The 19,380-nt window shown below is 43.8% G+C and overlaps 1 protein-coding gene across 1 annotated transcript in view; it reads left to right on the plus strand.

The window, feature by feature from the left end:
* LOC146201627 (nose resistant to fluoxetine protein 6-like) overlaps nucleotides 1–19,380 on the plus strand; it is a 57,917-nt gene that overhangs the window by 23,155 nt on the left and 15,382 nt on the right. Inside the window, exons 3-7 of the mRNA XM_084598864.1 lie at nucleotides 1,062–1,173; nucleotides 1,920–2,004; nucleotides 2,417–2,502; nucleotides 15,525–15,618; nucleotides 16,056–16,142. Of these exons, the coding sequence (XP_084454990.1) occupies nucleotides 1,062–1,173; nucleotides 1,920–2,004; nucleotides 2,417–2,502; nucleotides 15,525–15,618; nucleotides 16,056–16,142 (464 nt within the window). The remainder of the gene's footprint in view (nucleotides 1–1,061; nucleotides 1,174–1,919; nucleotides 2,005–2,416; nucleotides 2,503–15,524; nucleotides 15,619–16,055; nucleotides 16,143–19,380) is intronic.

Consider the following 19,380-nt stretch of genomic DNA (forward strand, 5'->3'; position numbering starts at 1 on the left):
GACACCGACGCCGATGATGACGCGAAACGCAGGAACGGGCGCCTAAGAGCTGCGCTCTAAAAAAGGAAAGACGATATCCCGTTTCGCTTTCAAGGCAGAGTTTCAGCGACCTTGAAGTTTTTTCAAAGACGCAACCCTCGGAGGGGCTTGGCAGGCCAACTTTCTCGGTCCAGAGGACAAATATAAGGACAAATTGGGTGGAGTACAGAGATTGCATCAAAAACAAGGCTTCCCTGTTACTTTCGTATCGCATTTACACGCTTGTAAATTATAGAAGTGACAGATATCTTGCTGGGAGCGGGATACACCGTCAGAATTTCAGATCACACATTTCGAGGCCAGTACTCAACGTCGGCAACGGCTAAGAACAAAAATTTATTATTTCCTTCGTTGCGATATATTATGCAGTATTTTTATAGTTAAGACGTGCGATTAAAGAGATGGCTAAGGTCTCCCTGGTAACCATGCAAAATCCCGTGCCTACATAACGCAGTACAATATACGGGGATGGTGGAATGATATAAGCGCAGGTCATCGTGTCATCCTTGGTTAGATTGTCAGGAGGGACTTGAATGGGTACGACGGCTATTCCTTATATCTCCATGTAGATTACTGTGTCGAAAGTTTGGTGTTTAGACGGTTAACCCGAAAAAGTCCATCGAGGCTCGGAATGCCAAGGGCGACTTTCCAATCGCGTTTGAGGGCATTTACGAAGCTACGAAAGCATCGACAGTCAAGTTGACGGCGGGCTTTCCAAATGTTCCAAAATGAGTGCTATTTCCTGCCTGTTTAAGGACGTCTGCATAAAAGTGTATTTGAGCGCCGCTTCTTCTTATCAGTGAGAAAATTACATAGTTAAAGAAGCAATACATTTTCCTAAACAGGGAGCCAGGAAAGTCAGCCGATGGTCATCTGTGTACTTAGCGTAATGATGAAGGTGCACTCGACGCTGCTTTTCGAGCGCCGCCCATATTAAAACATGTGCAGGAAGACAGCTAGTGTTCTATAGTGCTGATTGGGAACCAACCTTAAATGTTTTACAGAAGGGGTTTGTTTTGCAGGTTCTAGACTACAAGGATATTATGGTGAGCTCGAAGACTCCTTTGATACGTATTGGAATTTGCTTTTTAAACGACTGCAGCGAAGGAGATATAAAAGCTCTACTTCATTCAGGTACGTTCAAACCGAGCTTCGTCTCTCAAAATGCTTGAACTAACAGCTCTAAACTGCGCACACATTTTCTTTCACATGGCGGGGGTTGGCAGGGGAACTATAGTGTTCATGAACATAGAATAAAATATGTTGCTCTACTGTCAACATGGTACAAAAATTCTGCAGAAGGTCAGGCGGTCAGGCAGAACATTAAGATAGCCGTAGCTCTACATAACGCGCTTCGTAAGAAGCTTACTGTGCTTCGTAAGAAGCCATGAAATGTTGCGACCGTCACTGCTAGTTTTTTCTAATGTCTGAATCGCGGTACCTGTATTGCATTTCGATCTATTTTTCTGTTATTTTCCTTGCATGTCTCCTCAGAATTGAGAGAAATTTACTCAACGTCATCGTTTGTAGGCAACAGTGGGGCATTACTGAATCATAAACCAGACGAGGCTTCTGACGTAAGTTTCAGTGAGGCCCCGCCGTGGTGGTGCAGTGGTTAGGGCACGCTCGACTGCTGTTCCCAAGGATCCGGATTCGAATCCAGGCCGCGGCGTCCGTTTTTCGCTGGAGGCGACGAGCTAGGCGCTGTGCGATGTCAGTGCCCGGTAAAGAACCCCAGGTGTCAAAATTTCCACAGCCCTCATTACGGCGTCTCTCATAGCGTGAGTCGCTTTGGGACATTGAACCCCATGAACCAAACCAAACTATGTTTCAGTGTTGCGGAATGGCACTTGTAACTCTATTCAAATTGTATTTCGCAGTACTACCACCCGTGATAAAAGCTGAAGTGTCTGACTGCGTCACAGGCGAGCCTGAGCCGTGGAACGGAACGCAGACAGCAATTGCGTAAGTGGACTTAGGGCTTAGTCGTTATCTCGTTGATGGGCAGCACTTGGCATAATAAGTTGTAGTGTAACTTTTTTTTTAATTAGGCATTGGCAAGAAAATTATATCTTTTTGTAGGATTTAACGCGCGCTGCGAGGGACAGAGGACGCAAATACTTCCCTCTGTCGTTCCTGTGTGGTCGTATGCAAACTAAAATGTGATTTTGCTTTGGGGGAATAGCTTTGCGCAAGGTGACCTTTCCTTGCTCACATTGATTTTTTTTTGTCAGTAAATATCCAGGGGGCAACAACCATTTTCTTTTTTTTTTTTTGACCTGGATAATACTTGAATCACATGCAACCAATAAAGGAAATAACATTTCACGAAAGTAAAAAGTATGAAGAACCATAATTATTGGACTTCATTTCGCAGGATATTTTTCGGGGTTCTAGTCATCGCTGTGATGGGAGCTACGCTAGTCGACCTTCTCATGAAGCCCGAGCACAAGGTGAAATGCAGTGAGTACACATTCTGCAACTGTCACTTGCCTAATAAGTGAATGTCCTTATTGTGGTGCAATCACGCTTTTGAGCAGAAAAATAGCCATTCAGTGTTAACATACGCACCCAGATGAAGAGCTCTTCTTTCCTTTTACAACTAAAAGCCCGTCACATGCTATTTCTCATTAGTTTCTGACACATGTGTTTAGATTCCCTTAACGGGCAATGTAACAAGTGCATGCAGAGCGCAACAGAGAAAAATATCCAGATATTCCGGCCTAGCGTTCTGTTTGCGTTTTGTTCCGTCTCTGCGGCGCGCTACAAAAATTCGTCACAAGCGTTATGAAACAAATCGCTCAAGAGCAAATGTGATCCCACCTTATGCGTACAGAATAATTACACTAAGACTGATGAATATGCTTTTTGGTAGTTCATGGGGACGGAAGAGGGCAGAAAAAAGGTGCGTACAAAGATAAGAACGTAATGACATGAGTGCTGTATCATTGTGTTCGTTTTTTCGTCCGTGACTTTTCTGTACTGTTCTGTACCCGTGCCTATTGCAGGAAACAACCTAATGATTTGTTAAGGGTGCTTAAAATGCTGTGAAATAAACGATGTAATAAAAAATTGAAAAGTATTTTTGCTAGAAATGTGGTTCTGTTTGAGTATTTTGTTGAATAGACCACAAGCTCCAACATTGGGTGCAGTGCAGCAGAAGCCGGAAACAGCAAGGAGGAACGAAAAGTATATATACCTGTGATGTGGGATACAGCTGACGGAGCTGAGCTTCATGGTAGAAAGAAGGCCCTTAATGTGTCCCGTCCTTAAATAGCTAAGATAATGAAACTAAAATTTGCTTTGACGAACTTAAGTCAACAAGTAAAATCAGCAACGGTTCAGTGGAAGCCAGAGGATGCTCCACAGATTGAAGCCCTACGTAAACACTTGCCAATGATGAACGCTTTGCCGAGACGAAGGAAATCACTCCTGTCGAAACGTTGGCTATAGCGCACTAAGGCGTCTCCTGTACCGTTGTTCATTTTAATTGATGTTCTTCCTGAGCTTTGTATTGCTGCCTTTCCACTTATATGGACACTAAAGTTGAGTTTTCAATGAGAAAAAGCAAAAACACGAAGAAAAACAGAGAAACGACGGGTCTAATGAAGCGTCCCACCTTGTTCCAGGTACGCCACTCCAATTTGTGATTGCGTTTTCAGCGATCGCCAACACACGCATGTTGTTTCAAGGTGCGGATAAGAGAAATCCTGACCACTATTCTCTGCAATTCATACATGGGATACGATCCTTCAGCGTGGCACACATCGTGCTCGGCCATTGCTACGAGGCCGTGTCCGACAGTTGGGGTGAGTAAATGATAAATTTGGCATGAAGAGTTTTCAGGTTTAGTGAGGGAATGACAATTTTTTCTACACCAATCCACAGGCACTGTTCAGGTAGTGAGATGGTTTACGTTGGGCTCTCAAAAGATCATGGAATGAAAGTAAAGGTGTGTGGTGGATGCAGTGTTGTGCTCAAACTGTAGTTGATTACGTGCATAGCATTAACCCAATATGAGAATATCAGCGCCATTTTTTAAGAGCGCTCTAGAGAAGAACATCACATAACGAAATGCCAGAAAATGATTGTGAAGAAGCAAGAGAATATGTACCCAAGAAATACCAGCTCCCTATTGCATGCAAGCTTACCTTTGAGAAATATTCGTGTTATTGCAAAACCTTACTTTTGAAACACCATTCATGCTCGAAACAATCCAGCTGAGCGTACTGTAACTCAGTGACTTTTTTCTGTGATAACGGCAACCAATGAGAACCGTTCGATGACTGGTGCATCGCACGACAAAAAGGACAAATGGGGAGAGCGTGAAAGGAGCCGAGACGGTGTGGTTACATTGTTTTATTGTCATTCCCGATACAACACATGCGTGCTTAGATGCGAACTAGCAGTAAAGAAAACTTTGGAGTGTGCATGTCTGTAACACTTACGCTCATTCTAGAAGCATTTTGAAGAAAATTAGTAAACCATATCTATTAAACGTCGCTGCAGTTTTTTCACATGTATTTGTTTCACAGGTGGAACGTTATTTTGCTGTGTACTGTTGTCAGGTCGCATTTTTCGCTGCATAACAAAAAACTTGGTCGAGTCGGTCTTTCGAAAGGCCAGCATGCGTTCTCTTTACTTATCTTTTAATATCGCTGAAATCGGAAAACGTGTTTCAACTGACTTCTAGAGTTGGAAGTGAACCAACGTTTTGTGTGCGCGTGGTGCGCGCGCGCGCGTGTGTGTGTATTGAGCTAACATGCACGCCACACTAGTGCGAGCTTCCTTCTCGCCACGTTTGATTGGAGAGTGTCTTAACGTGCAGATCAAACGCCTGGCAACATAAAGTTAGGCAGTGAGATTTATTAAAGAACGTTCAATTCTCTACAGTGAATGTCATTCCGAATAGAAGGAAATAATTTTTGGTAAAGCAGAAGTGGTAGGCGGGTATTACATCTTTTACGAAAACGAACTAATATGAATTAGAACAATTAATGCAGTAGAATTTTAGAAGTATAGAAATTCAAAGTGGGCGTATGTGTCATATTACGTACGGAATAATTGTCGCTGGGATCACTTTCCTAAATCCCGCCATTAAGACATCACTTCATAAGCTCGAGGGATTCAAAAGAAGAAGAAAATGCCGGAATGACGCAGCGACTACTGCCGCTAGCTTACTTCTCAAGTTGATTAGCGACTTCATTTACAATGATGAAAGTTTGCCTTTTGAACTTGTCCATGCTGAAAAGTTGTGGTGATCATCGAGAGATGCAAGATGAAATTCCCTCAGATGGCTGCGCTGTTTCCGCTAAACAACGATATGTACACGACGTATGTTATGTCCAAAGGAACAAAGACAACACAGACAGTAGAGGTCAAGGACGTAGAAGTGTAGGTCCATTCTTGTTGCCTTCGTTCAGCCGCTGCAGTAGTTCTCTTGTGCAGTACTTCTGTGCAACAACTGTTACACATCTGGTGGAGCAGTGCGGCGTACGCTTTCCGACCCGCGTATGCCTACGGGATAAAACGAGTCTCATACCAGTCCATCAGCGCTCAAGTCGCCGCCTCCGCGGTGAGTCACCTGAATTGGAGCCTCTTACCACTCCGACGAGGATGGCGCAGTCTCGACTGACGGTCCCACCGGAAATAGCCACAGATAGCAGGTCGCCGACTCCCATTCTTTAACACATGCCGCGAACACCGCCATCTCTCCCGGCGACGCGTACGAAGATGCGGAAGAATGGGTGGACACCTTCGAGCCGGTTGCACGCTACAACGGCCGGAGCGACGACCGTAAGCGCTCGAGAACGGACTTAGTTCGAGAACCACGAAAATATTCTACCCACCTGTGAAGAATTTCACCGAAATGTATTAGCTACGTTCCCCAATACAGACCGCTGGGAGAATGCTGAAGCTGCGCTGCACTCCTGTAACCAGCGGAAGAACGGAAGGGTTCGCATGTATGTGGAGGACATGACACGTCTCTTCAAGCGTGCCGACCCCTCCATGGCGCAGGAGAAGCTCTACCACTCCACGCGTGCTGTACATCAAGAGACTTTGATGTTCAAAAGAGATGTTCGCGGGCCTTGCACGCACGTTTCTCATTTGCGCCGCGTACACCCGGTAAATGTTTTTTAACAGTGCCGCGCGCCATCGACTGTCCGACACTGCATGCTGCGCCGGAAGAAGTGAGAGAATAAAATGAAAGTGCGGGCAAGGACACAGCCACAATTCCTGCTCCTGCAGTGAGCCCAGTTTGCTAGGCTACTTGATTACTGCGAAGCAACGCGTACCCGCAATGACCTGGTATGCATCGGCATGCCAAGAAGCTGGCACTGTTTTTATCCACTGCAAATAATGCGGATATTATCTGTAAAAAAAAACAAAAACACATTAGCAATATAACAGCTTAGCATGCCCAATGACCATTTACAATCATTACTTTTGGGAATTATATTTTTCTATAACGTTAGAACGTTAACTGCTGTGGTTTAGCTCCGGTTAAACCTAGTGTGTTGCAAAAGATTGTTACAAGTAGTGAAGCTCTTTATGGTCGTCCATCGTTCACCTGAAGAGCGAGTGCTTCTCATCCTTTTTATAAGTGGCCAGGTAATGACGTCATCTATAGCTACTGCGCATGCGCAACGCGCGCAGCGAGGCTGTGGAGTCGGCGGCGGCCGAATGGTGCACTGTGTTTGCGCAGCGAGGCTGCGGAGTAGGCGGCGGCAGCGGAAGCGGCTCAACACTGACGTCACGCATTGTGCACCTGTTGCTCGGCGCATGCGCAGGAGCGGCTACGGCTCCGCACGATGAACTTGGTTTTACATGGCGTAGGGAAGCTTTCGCTTCAACATCGGTAGGTGTAATCAATTTAAAAAGAAACTTGAAGACAACACCCGTAAATGGAACCAGGGGCAAGTTTGCTCCTGTCAAAGCCACAAAAAAAAAAAAGAAGAAAAAGTGAACCCACTGTTATAGAACAAGCGTTCTAAGAACACGGAAATGAAACTTGATTCAGGGGGTTGCGTCCAACGGAACAGAACAACAGCCAAGCAGACGACGGTCGTTCGATAGCATGATTCCGCCCCCATGGTATAGTTCCCTCTCCAGATTTCCGCTTTGCTTCGCTTCCGCGCCACTGCGCCGGGCAGTCAACAGTCGCGCGGTAGTGACATAGAGTTTGCAAGGTGTACAGTGCATTAATTTCTATTCCTGTAGCATAGTTTACATTCTAGTTACATAAAAATGAATGGGAAAAGGGGTGGGAACTTGTGAAATCACTGCTTGAAAACTGTAACCGCTGGAGCAATTTCAGCGTCTACCTTGATTGCGAGCCTGTCATGGCTATATTCCCTTTCGTAGACAAGCGAATAACTAAGCTGCGTGCATAAATTACATGAGGTTCTTGCAGTTTATCATGCTTGTACTCATGACTCTCTTGAATTTACACTGCGCAGTTCCTCATTAACCTTTACTTGATGTGTTAAACTTTAGGGCCGCCTCAGAGGGTGAGCACGACGCGCAAACAAATAGACCCGTAACAATACTTAGTATTTCACAACTTGCTTCGTCATCCTCGTTTTTTCCGGTTGCCATACATTTTCATGATAAGTAACAGAGTCTACCTCATAGAGTCTACCTCATACAAAGTTGCCATTCTACCTGGAATCTCGGATCATTCCTTAGTTAGTGTAACTTTGCAGTTGGGTCCATTCTCTTGTACGCAAAAACACCTGACATACTACAGAGATTTCAATAGAGCTGATGACACTACCATACTTGACGAATTAAGCTACCGTTATGACTACTTTGACAAATTAAGCCACGATGAGTCCGCACACATAAATGAACTATGGCTAACTTTCAAAGAAACTGTTCACAAATGATTAACACAATATGTACCCTTGAAATGTAAGAAAAAACGTATCCACAACCCGTGGATTACGAGAGAAATTCTTCAACTAAAAAGAAAAGTGTCCAGACGTAAAGCAAGGTTGCGGCGATCAGTGAACCCGGCGTTACGTGAGGACTTAACGACATTAAGTGAAAGGTTGAAATTAATGATTAAAGAATCGAAACATAAGTTTTACAACATCACAATGAGTAAATATCTTCGTGAATCTCCCCAAAAGTTTTGGAGACACTTGTCGGCAACCAAGACACCAATAACAAAAATGAATACGCATCAGGGTCTCACTGAGGATAAGGCTAAAATTGCGGAGGCTTTCAATGGGTTCTTTGCAAGTGTTTTTACTTCGGATGACGGAGAACCGACACAGTTTGCGTAGCATAACAATTTACCCGAATTAGACGAATTGCAAGTGTCATACGAGGGAATTCTGGCTTCACTGCTGAAGCTAGACACTTCAAAGGCTGCAGGCCCGGATGAAATACCGAATTTATTTTTAAGGAGGTACGCTGAATGGACGGCCAGGTATCTCTTCGTAATTTTTAAGAAATCTTTAGCCACAGGTATGCTTCCTGATGATTGGAAGATTGGCAAGGTTACCCCAGTTTTTAAGGATGGTGACGCTGCTAACGTTTCAAATTTCAGGCCAATAGCACTAACATCAGTGTGCTGTAAGCTTTTAGAGCATATTGTATCAAAACATATTCGCCAGCACTTAACGCGAAATGATTTTTTTAGTGAATACCAACATGGCTTTCGGGAGGGCTTGTCAACAGTGACACAACTATTGGAATGTTGTCATGATTTTTGTAAAGTGGTTGATTGCAGGGGCCAGATGGATGTTATATTCTTAGATTTCAAAAAAGCCTTCGACAAGGTTAACCACAGAAAGCTTCTAATTAAGGTAAAAACTGTTTTGGGACATAACTGTGTAGTTCGATGGGTCGAGGACTTCCTAAGAGGTCGCAGACAGTATGTTGTCATTGGGGATAAGAGGTCCGATTGTTGCGAGGTTAGATCAGGTGTATCCCAGGGGTCAGTTCTTGGCCCCCTCTTATTTCTGATATACATTAATGACATGATCCGGGATTCACCAGTAAAAGCGAGGCTATTCGCAGACGATTGTATTATCTACCATGAAATCAGATCCGTTAATGACCAAATTCAGCTTAATGATTATCTACTCCAAATTGATAATTGGTGCACGGAATGGCAGATGTCACTAAACCCACACAAGACAGTTTGCATGACAATTACTCACAAGCTTGAGCCCCTGAAGTATGTCTATAGCTTGCAAGGTAGCCCGCTTTCCAGAGTAAATGAATGCAAGTACCTCGGCGTGACCATCACCTCAAATCTTAGCTGGGCAAAACATATTGACAACATTGTCGCGAAGGGAAACAAGCGATTAGGCTACATTAGACGCGTCCTAAAACAGGCTTCTACGGACACAAAACTGACAGCGTACAAGATGCTTGTACGGCCTTTACTTGATTACGCATGCGAAATATGGGACCCATATCACAAAAAATCTGTCTCTAAGCTTGAGCAGATACAGAGACGGGCGCTACGGTTCATTTTCTCCCGGTATCGACGATTGGATTCAGTGACCCCTCTTTATGCTCAAGCCGATGTGTCTCTTCTTTCCCACAGACGAAAAGAAAAAAGACTAACTTTGTTTTATTGTGTAATAAATGGTTTAGTCCTGGTTAAGGTGGCGGTTCTACGGTCGCCATCTTGGAAGTAGTTCAGATTCTGCCACCAGGCTACGCCACTAATCCATGACGAGGAATTGAGTACCCAGCCACTCAGCCCTCTCGACTTGAGCTGCCTGAACGCTTTTCTTGTGTTGCTGCGTGGACTTTCAAAGATTTTTCACAGCAGTGTCCAGGCAGAGAAGGGAAGAATTTTTGTCCCCGTCCTGCGCAGCATGGGCTGCCCCATTGAACTCCCCTCTTCAACCCACCGCACCACTACTTCGAACAATACGCGCCCTGACAATTGGACAAGAGGCTTCCCTCTCTTGCCTATACTTCGTCTCACAAGATGTTTGCAGCACAGCGAAAAGCAGAGGCACCCCAGCCGGTCCAACCAGGATCACGCGTACAATAGGCAATTGTGCTTCTAAGCGCCTCTCGCCCCCCCAAATTGGCGGGGGTGAGAGTAGGAGCACAATTCTCTATTATAGTGCGCACAGGCTAGAGGCACTTAGGAGCACAATTGAAAGGGCTCCTCTGCCTTTCGCAGTGCTGCAGATATCTTGTGAGACGAAGTATAGTTTCCGCTGTAGAGCCACGAACATTGCTCCTACCCGCCGAGCGTGAGGGGGTACTGGACTGCAGTAGGCTAGCTTGACTGAACACAAATAAAAAATCAGTGCAGTCTTAGTACGAGTGAAAAGGAAAAGCGAATGGCACTATTTCTGCACACTTCGTCAATGAACCTTAGTTGAAGTCGGCGCCTGTCTTGTGTTCTTTTGATCCTCGTCTTTTGGGCTGTGCAATCGAGTGATCATTAGCGAGCTTTAGAATACGGCGACCCTATCCGTAAGTGGGATAGAGTAATAGCGGAGCGTGCGCGCTATAATAGAGAATTGTTCTCCTACTGTCACCCGCGCTATTGCCCTGTCCCCCTAAGCGGTAGGGGGACAGGGCAAACCTCCCTATTGTTGATGCCATAGATATAGTAAGGATCGGAACATTCCTTGACTGTAGTGGAAGCTGTCAGCTCTTGCGGTCACCAGAAATTTGTTTATCAAACGTGATTACAAATATGATAATATAGCTTTAATTAGCTGAACTTCAGTCAACAGTCGCCCTTGTTTATTTTTTGTTCGTGCTTGTCCAATCTTGGAAACTAGAGCTGGTAAGTTACAATGTGCAAATAAGTGAATGATTGCCAATTTTTTCCTTTTGAGATGAATCGATATTCCGAAATAGATGTGAAATCCACCAAGAGGCTATGTATCGCGCAGGAGGCCGGCATGCATTCATGCTCTCTTCGGCACTGAGGAGGCGCATTCACACTAAACTATGTGGGAAATGGGGGAAGGGGAGAAGGGGTTGTAAAGGAAGGTTGTCAGAAGAAAGGACCTAACGGGGACAGTTTTTTAGGCGCTTATGGCGGCCACTTCCCCACTCCCAGTTGGATGCTCCACAGTCTTCATTTTATTTATTCGCTCGCGCGTGCGTGCGCGTGTGCGTGCGTGTGTGTGTGTGTGTGTGTGTGTGTGTGTGTGTGTGTGTGTGTGTGTGTGTGTGTGTGTGTGTGTGTGTGTGTGTGTGTGTGTGTGTGTGTGTGTGTGTGTGTGTGTGTGTGTGTGTGTGTGTGTGTGTGTGTGTGTGTGTGTGTGTGTGTGTGTGTGTGTGTGTGTGTGTGTGTGTGTGTGTGTGTGTGTGTGTGTGTGTGTGTGTGTGTGTGTGTGTGTGTGTGTGTGTGTGTGTGTGTGTGTGTGTGTGTGTGTGTGTGTGTGTGTGTGTGTGTGTGTGTGTGTGTGTGTGTGTGTGTGTGTGTGTGTGTGTGTGTGTGTGTGTGTGTGTGTGTGCAATTAAAGGAACACAGTATTTTCAGGCAATTAGAATAAAATTTTAACAATCAATCCCCTAGAAACATTTTTCTCCTGCAGAATTTCACTCGACACTGAAATCTGATGTGAAAAGTAGCATGCTATGGAAGACGCTGACCTGTCCTGCTGCAGCTTCCCGTGATGATGTATGCGGTTTCTGAACCAATATATTAGGTGGACTACTGTAGCTTGTAGCCTACTTTATTGTACTCATTTTACAGGGCGCACACACGTATGCAACAAGTATACTTTAGTGTTGAGCCCGCCTTTTGGCTTCATGTGTTGGTAGTAAATAATTTCGTGATGTGGCACTTGTACATTCACACATTTGCAACATAATAATCAGAGCCCAATTTTTACTCCATGCAAGAGCGCCCATGCTTACCAAATGTTTTCCTGCAAATGCCAAACGATTAGACGCATCGATCAGATCGCGTTCGGTCAGATTTGGCATGTGCTATAATTTGTGAATTTGTCCATACCAATGCAGTACAGCGGTTTTGCTTCATGTGGTCAAACGGAAGCACGTTCTTTGTATGCTTCGAAATTCTCACACGCTTCTATGTCACTTTTGCTAACATGATCGGATACCTTTCAGAGCACAGGAAGTCGAGTTGCTTCAAACAAGGTTCAAATATAAAGTCAATAAATTGGGCGTTGAGACGGCGAGTGAGTGGACGCCTGGCTGACACGGTATCTACCTTACTCGAGATAAGGGCCCCATTCTTTTGGAAACGCTCTGCCTGCCGACGGGCTTTTAGAGCGTTAGCTCTGTTGCTCACTTGCGCGAGTGGCGCGTTTTTCTAAGAATCGTAAACAGAGCCATCACCATAGCAATATCGCCGTCTTCACTGTGCCCAGGCAAACTAGACCGAACTCTCCAAGCCCCCGGCCACAGCGGCAAAGCGCGGTAGCAGGCGATGCTAGGCAAGTATAGCATTATAGCAAAATGAACGCCAAACCAGCTTCCCTGCCGAATGCATCAACGGTTTACCCTAGACGCCATAATGCTTCGGACAATCCGCGGTATATCCCCCTCCAAGAAGCGGAATTACCTGGGAAGAGGACGGGACATCATGCACGTATAAAATAAATAAAGTAAGCGCAAATAAAAACATCAAACGGGAAACCAATTCAGTGTTTTCATATATATATATATATATATATATATATATATATATATATATATATATATATATATATATATATATATAGGGCCATTGATCAAGTCAAAGTATTTGAAGAAGATATAAACGAATGCTTTTTGTCTGGTTTCTCGAACAAGCAAGCTGTAGGGCTGCCGAAACGATAGTACGTTTTCATGAAACTTTGACTTGGTCAGTGAGCCTGCATATTTTTTTATGCCACCACCTGATCAGACTGCATTTCGTCGAACTCTTGATTACAGTGGTTTCTCTCATTTGAGCTAAGCTCGACATTCGGTTGCGTTGAGCCTCATAATTTTTTTTTAATTTTTAGTGAGGGGAATGACGGAAATGCAGTGACAAAACCCGATTCAACATCACATTTTTGTATTGGAGAAGCTTCACATGGCTGTTTCCTACTTGCCCATTCACCGAAAACATCCCCGGCAGCTACTGCGGCACCTTTACTATCATCACCGGAACGCAACATTCGGAAAAAAAAAAAGGAAAGAAAAAAAAAACATGACTGAAACGCTGGTGATTATCTTCGGCTGCCCACTATATCATTTTTTCTCCTTTTCTTTGGAGCCTGCACTGCTTGCGCTATATAGGAACTTCAGTGGGAAGGTTGAAGAGGCATGCTTGTGCATGTTCAGGTTTTCAAGTTGTACTTGGCAGACTGTCGAAACATTTTATCTGTACCAGTAAAGTGGCAGAGGGTACAAGTATTCGTGCAATTTCTCCTAGGGAGACGCTCTTTGAAATTATATTATATTAATTTATGCAGTGTTATAGTTCCGTGCCCTACTATTCATTTTATCATAGAAAGGGGAAGATATTTTTCCTGCTTGCCACTGGAAAAAAAAAAAAGTCTAAATTCCACATCCTCACAATATATGCTAACACCGCGAACATCTGAAGATAGCTTTGTGGCGGAGCTAAGACGAGGAATAACCAGCTCCGACAGCGTTCGGGTTCGAACTGTCTTTTTTTTTTTTTTTGCTGCTTTCACTGAGACGCTTAGTGCCAAATTCTTCTTTGTCCAGCGCCGTTCCGTTGTTTGTGATAAAAGCGCGGCGCGAGGGGCGCTACAAGACTACAAAACAAAACAAGAAAAAAAATTTCAATATCTCCGCCACGATTATATCTTGCTGAGTAAGTAGAGTAAGTAAGTAGCGCGAGAGCCTTAGCTGGCAACGTTTCGGCACACAAACAGTATGACACACTTAATTCGAGGCGATAAATAAATCTCAAAGCAAGCAAGTGTACATTTGTCAAGGGACCATTTTCAAGTAGCGCTACTGCGCATGCGCGAAGCACCTGAGTGCGCGAAGCACGTGCACCTCAGTTCGACCCGACCACTCGACCCGACTCGCCAGTGCTTACCTCTCTCGCCCGATGGAAAGGAAAGGGCAAAGGGAAAACGTTGTAGAAGCACAATACCTTCTCGTAAATACCCCTCGATTCAGGGTGTTTGTGGCGCCATCCTCGTAATTTTTCTGAACTGCGACATTTTAGTGTACATGAAATTTCATAGATGGCGCTACCTACTACGTTTATCACACGTGGCTCTGTTATTTTACTATTATTTGACTTTGTAGTTGATAATTGTTACCGGTTGAATAAGGGAACGAAAGCCCGAACCTTTAAGTTATATTCGCCAGAAACAAACAAGCCATGGAGCATTTCAATCATGCTTAAAATATTTCATGAAGAGCTCGCGCGCTTCAAGTGAACCACGAAAAAATTAGCTGAAATCATCCTGACAGTGCACATTCCTCGAGAGTCGTAGAACAAAACCGATGCTTATCCTCTGACAGCGAGGTGCAAAGTTTTTCCACGCGAAATTTCAGCACAGATAAGAGCTTATTACTTGAACAGTTTAGCATATACTTTAAGCCATTTTGCAAAAAACGCAAAGTTTGATCACAAATAACTTCTACACTAAATGAAGCAGACAGATGATATTTTCAGGAATAAGCGAACTATGTACGACCTCCAACTGCGCAAAAAATCTCCTCAGCAGAATGCGTATCTTGAAAGTTATTGTATGTATAATTACCTGTTTTATACACTTTTCACAGGCGCGTGGCTAATAAACTATGCGATACACAGTAATAAAAATGCTTAACTTTGTTCATTAACATCTAATATCAAAACATCTCAAACGGTGTTTTCCTAGGTGCAAAAGATTTTGCACAATTTTGTTTTTCCCGAGACAAGTAGAGCTAAAAAGCCGTTTCATACCTTTGTGTTCTCCTTTACAGCTTAAACATCGGTGCAGCTATTTATCAATCAAATGCACCATTAGAAAGGAGAGGAAATAAACTTTACAAATATATTAAAGTCATATTTATAAACTAAACTAGTGAGGCGCAGTAGGCGTATGAATATCGCCAAAAATGTCGTCTCTTCACCGCTGGAGTGGGACCGCCACCTTAAGAAAGAACGATACATAAACGAAGCAAAGACGCGCGTCACTCGTAATAAGCATAATAAACACGTCCAAGTAGAAAAATTTTTTAAGGACTGTTTTAAATACTCTTTTTTTCCTGCCACATCATCCGACTGGAACAGCCTTCCTAACCACGTTGTGAACGCTCAATCCCGAGAGCAATTTGCTACCCTTATATGCAAATATTTAACGCAGGAGTGCACATAATTTGTACATTACATTGACTGTATTTTATGAACCGTGTTTTATTGACTGTACTTGCTGTTTTATCGTACTGGCCTGCGTTTATGAATTTTGATGTCAAACCCACTCCTATCTTAGTCCAGATGGACTGATAGTATGTACAAATAAGTCATCCTTTCAGTACTCATTGTGCAATGCATCACGAAATATATTTATTTCTTTCAGGTCGTCTGCTAAACATGTTCATCGCGACCGCCAACTGGCCGAACATGATGATAGGCGCAGCATTTAACAGTGTTGACACCTTCTTCTTTCTGAGGCAAGTGAAAAATGTTTAGAAAAGAATATTTTTCTTTTCTAAGTTTGAAACAATGCTGTGAAGTGTAACCTAATGTAGATACTACATAAAAAATTGAAAGAGCACAAGGAGAGCGAAGGTGCAAATGCTGTCAACGGTAAGCTTTCATAAATTAGACTAGCTTCGAATAACAGCCAAGAAAAAGATATTAAAAATAACCCCAAGGTACCGGATACTTGGCAATACTTACTCAGTTTCTTGGATCGACAACTCCTACAAACTCTTTTTGAAGTCGTTTCGTCGGGTTTTATAAATGCAGGCCTTTTGTTTTTCACGTAGGAAACGTGATTATAAATATTTTATGATTGGTTTATGTATTTATACAATATCATATTTATTTATCAGTAAGATTTCAGAAGTGCTATCCTGAATAAATAGTTTTTGCAATGGCCTTTCAGCGGCTTTTTTCTGGCCCTGGTTATCACCAAACAAAAGTCGACCGCCTTCTTTGTGCTCCCAGTCGCACTGATTCGGAGACTTATCAGGTAAGGATCTCTTTCAGGACATGTTTTTTTTCTTTACTGTAAAAGAAAGCTTAACGTGGTAAAGTGGGGCAGCTACTCGAAATGCTTTATTCACACGAGACACAAAATTCAGAATTGGGAACGCTTTTGTCTTTTCTGCTCGCCTATCTACATAAAGAGCTGCTCGTGACGCCGAGCTCTGCCGGGCTGCATCTTCGAATATATCTGAATGCCTCCTTTCTGACTGTCTTCTATTTCTATATGGGGTCCGTTGTGCGGATTATTTTAAAGCCCGCAATGGCCAAATGGCAAGTGTTGACATCCGCTGGAATTTTTAGCCCACCATCACACCTACAACGTCCTTCATGACTGACGTTTCCCTTCGCTTGGCTCTCCACGATTCATTTATCTGCTTTAGCCGTACAGGGCTTACGGCGGGAAAGGCAAAAGCCAAATTAGCGTGCAGTATATAGCTCTGACGCTTTTGCGACAAACGGGCGACGTTCAGATACCGCCCTAGTGACCTGCTCCCTATTCGCCGCGAGATCGACCTAGAGGTGGCGCCACCGTCACTCCGGTAGTGTGGATCGGCAGCCGGCGGCGCTCGCAGAAACCCACGCTGCGTAGGTCTGCTTCCGAGTTTACGGCGGGTTTGTTGGCGATGAAAACGTGTCTTCTGCAGTATTTCTGCAATATTGCAGAAAAAAAAATCCAAGGATTTCGCCAATGCAGCAGAAGAAGAGCGGATTTTAGGAAAACAAAGCACGCAACCCCCAGACTACTAGATTTATTTTGCACGTTTCTTGCGCTGTACCGCGCTCACGCGCCTAATACTTGGACCATGCCTAACGACAGCTTTGTTTTTCTTATCGACTTTTAAACAGTTTGCGCATGTCTCATGCGAGTGAGACCGGCGAATTTAGTGTCAAGCCCACGCAGATACCTGCAGTAGTTTAGACGGGATTGAGAAAGCCTGGTTCATTGTATCGTACTTGACTCGAGGATTAAGCAGGTTAAATGTAGCACTGGCAGCGCACTACATGGCGAGTTGCTTTAGACTGAGTGCACATCAACTCTGGCCCCAGACAACCACGCACAAGTATTCCCCAAAAATGAGATCACGCCGACACTGTACAGGAAACCTCGCCGCACAGGAAAGCTGATTGTTCACGTGTACAGCGCTGAGGGGAATGAATTTGCCGAGATGCTTTTTGCGGCTACTGTCATAAAATGTAATAGTGCATTTCTGCATGCGCCACTAACTTTAAATGATTTTCTGAAACCGAGGAAAGTATAAGGGATTTCTGATGTGTGTGATGTTAATATATAATGGTAAATTAGTGGTGTAATTATTTTGTTTTGCAATGCCAATAAATTTCACCATGTGAGAGAACTTTTACACACTTGACAGAATTTACAATAATCAGCGATGAATTTTCAGTAACGATAAAGTGCAAGCTACGAATTACTCGCTGCGAAGACATCGTTATAAACTGCGCATGGGCACTGTCATGTTCTGGGAAGCAATTTTACAGGCTGAAAATTTCTTTATCCCTAATTATTTAGCAGTGACTAAATCTTATGCGAAGTAAAATATTAGGGTTGCTTCCAAAACAGATGCCGGATATAAAACTATTTCGAAAGAAATGGAGGTCATCTTATCATGCGACTATAAAGATGTATTTATTCCCGAACTAAACACTGATATTTAAGCCCGCATGAAGCTGTTTTACTCCCCTTGTCAGAAACGAAGAGTTTGCTCGGAAGACAGCACTTGGACAAAAAGGGATTATAATGATTATAATAGGCTACCAGTAAAGTACATTAATCTAGGTGTATTATGTAATATTTAGGGTAACAATTAGGCGCAGGGAATGTGTTTCCCAAACATTCGAACATTTCTCTAAAGCAAAATGTGCTCTCTAAAACTTTTACGGATGCACAAAAAGCCTTCAACAACAATAAAAAAAAAAGAAAAGAAATGCATATTGGCTCGGGTTTAACGCATGAAAGCGGCATCGGCTATGACGGATGATTTCAGAGGCTGGTTTTGGTAGTGTTTTTTTTTTTATTATTAACACCACATTTACCACATGGGATTGTTTATTGTGCAGTCAAATCCCACAGCAGAGGAACGCCTTTCGAAAAGGGTGTGATTGAATCCCCCGTTCTCGAAATCAGCAGCCGAGCGCCCTTACCATTGAGACACCGCGACAGGGGCTTAAAAGCAAAAAAAAAAAGAAAAAAAAAAGAAGTACTCACACAACTCTATCGTGAACACAGAAGGCATAGCAGGCATAGGGTGACCTGTTTCTGCTATATGAAGCAGTCTGCGGTGGCATATGTTTCAGTAGCTGCGGTATTCCAAACAGAAATGGAAATATGCGATTTCTGAGCGTTTGCATTAACTTTTATTGACGGCAGCGACCTGTTTTGCTTTGACACGGCGGTAACGACAGTACCACTTTGTTTGAGACATTGCATGTCAAAGGATCTCAAGCGCCGAAGACCGCGATGGATGATGTCCTTATCCAAGCATGACATGCTCGATATGGACAAGTATATCTTTTTTAATGAAGCGTGGGGTTATAGACTGTTCATATTTATTTTGCAAGAGGCATATAGGTAAGCAAAATCTCACAGGAACCGCGAAACAAACAAAAGCACTCCTGTACACGCCGGATGCGCGCGTGTAAATCACTGCGAGCTGGCACGCGACGCGAAAACGCATCCACACTGACTAGGTTTCGCCGCTGAGCCGCAAGGTGGCGACTCTGCTCGATCTCGAGGCCAATAAGCAACTGTGTGGCCACAGAATCTCGATACGCAGAGTACGGTGGAATAGTGGCAAGTTAGAGGTAATAAATATCTGTGAATGAATAGAGGTTATCTGTGCTGGGCAGGCAAACTGTTGCTTGATGAAAGCTGTGGTCGCGTTGCCATGTCCAGGGGTACTCATAAAGAAATTAGAAACAGTAAGCAGTCGGAACCAATGAAGAGAAATGTCCTCTTCGGGTTGTCAGCGGCATATATTGTCGTGAGGACTGAAAGGTTTAGAGGTGTCCTAAAACATTTTAAAGTTCATGCTCCAACATGTTGTGTAAAGGGCGTGACCACTAAGACAAGGACGGCGCTGTTTTAAGGGTTGTGCTCTTCCCAGACTCAAGACAGGACAAAGTAAGCTGTTGCCACCACCGCGCATGCTTGTAAGCTAAAGGTGCAATTAAGATATCAAAGTCGGAAAGAAAAGTATGATTGG

Source organism: Amblyomma maculatum, chromosome 1, assembly GCF_055883805.1.
Source record: "Amblyomma maculatum isolate TAMU_Amacu chromosome 1, ASM5588380v1, whole genome shotgun sequence".
Taxonomy (NCBI): Eukaryota; Metazoa; Arthropoda; class Arachnida; order Ixodida; family Ixodidae; genus Amblyomma; species Amblyomma maculatum.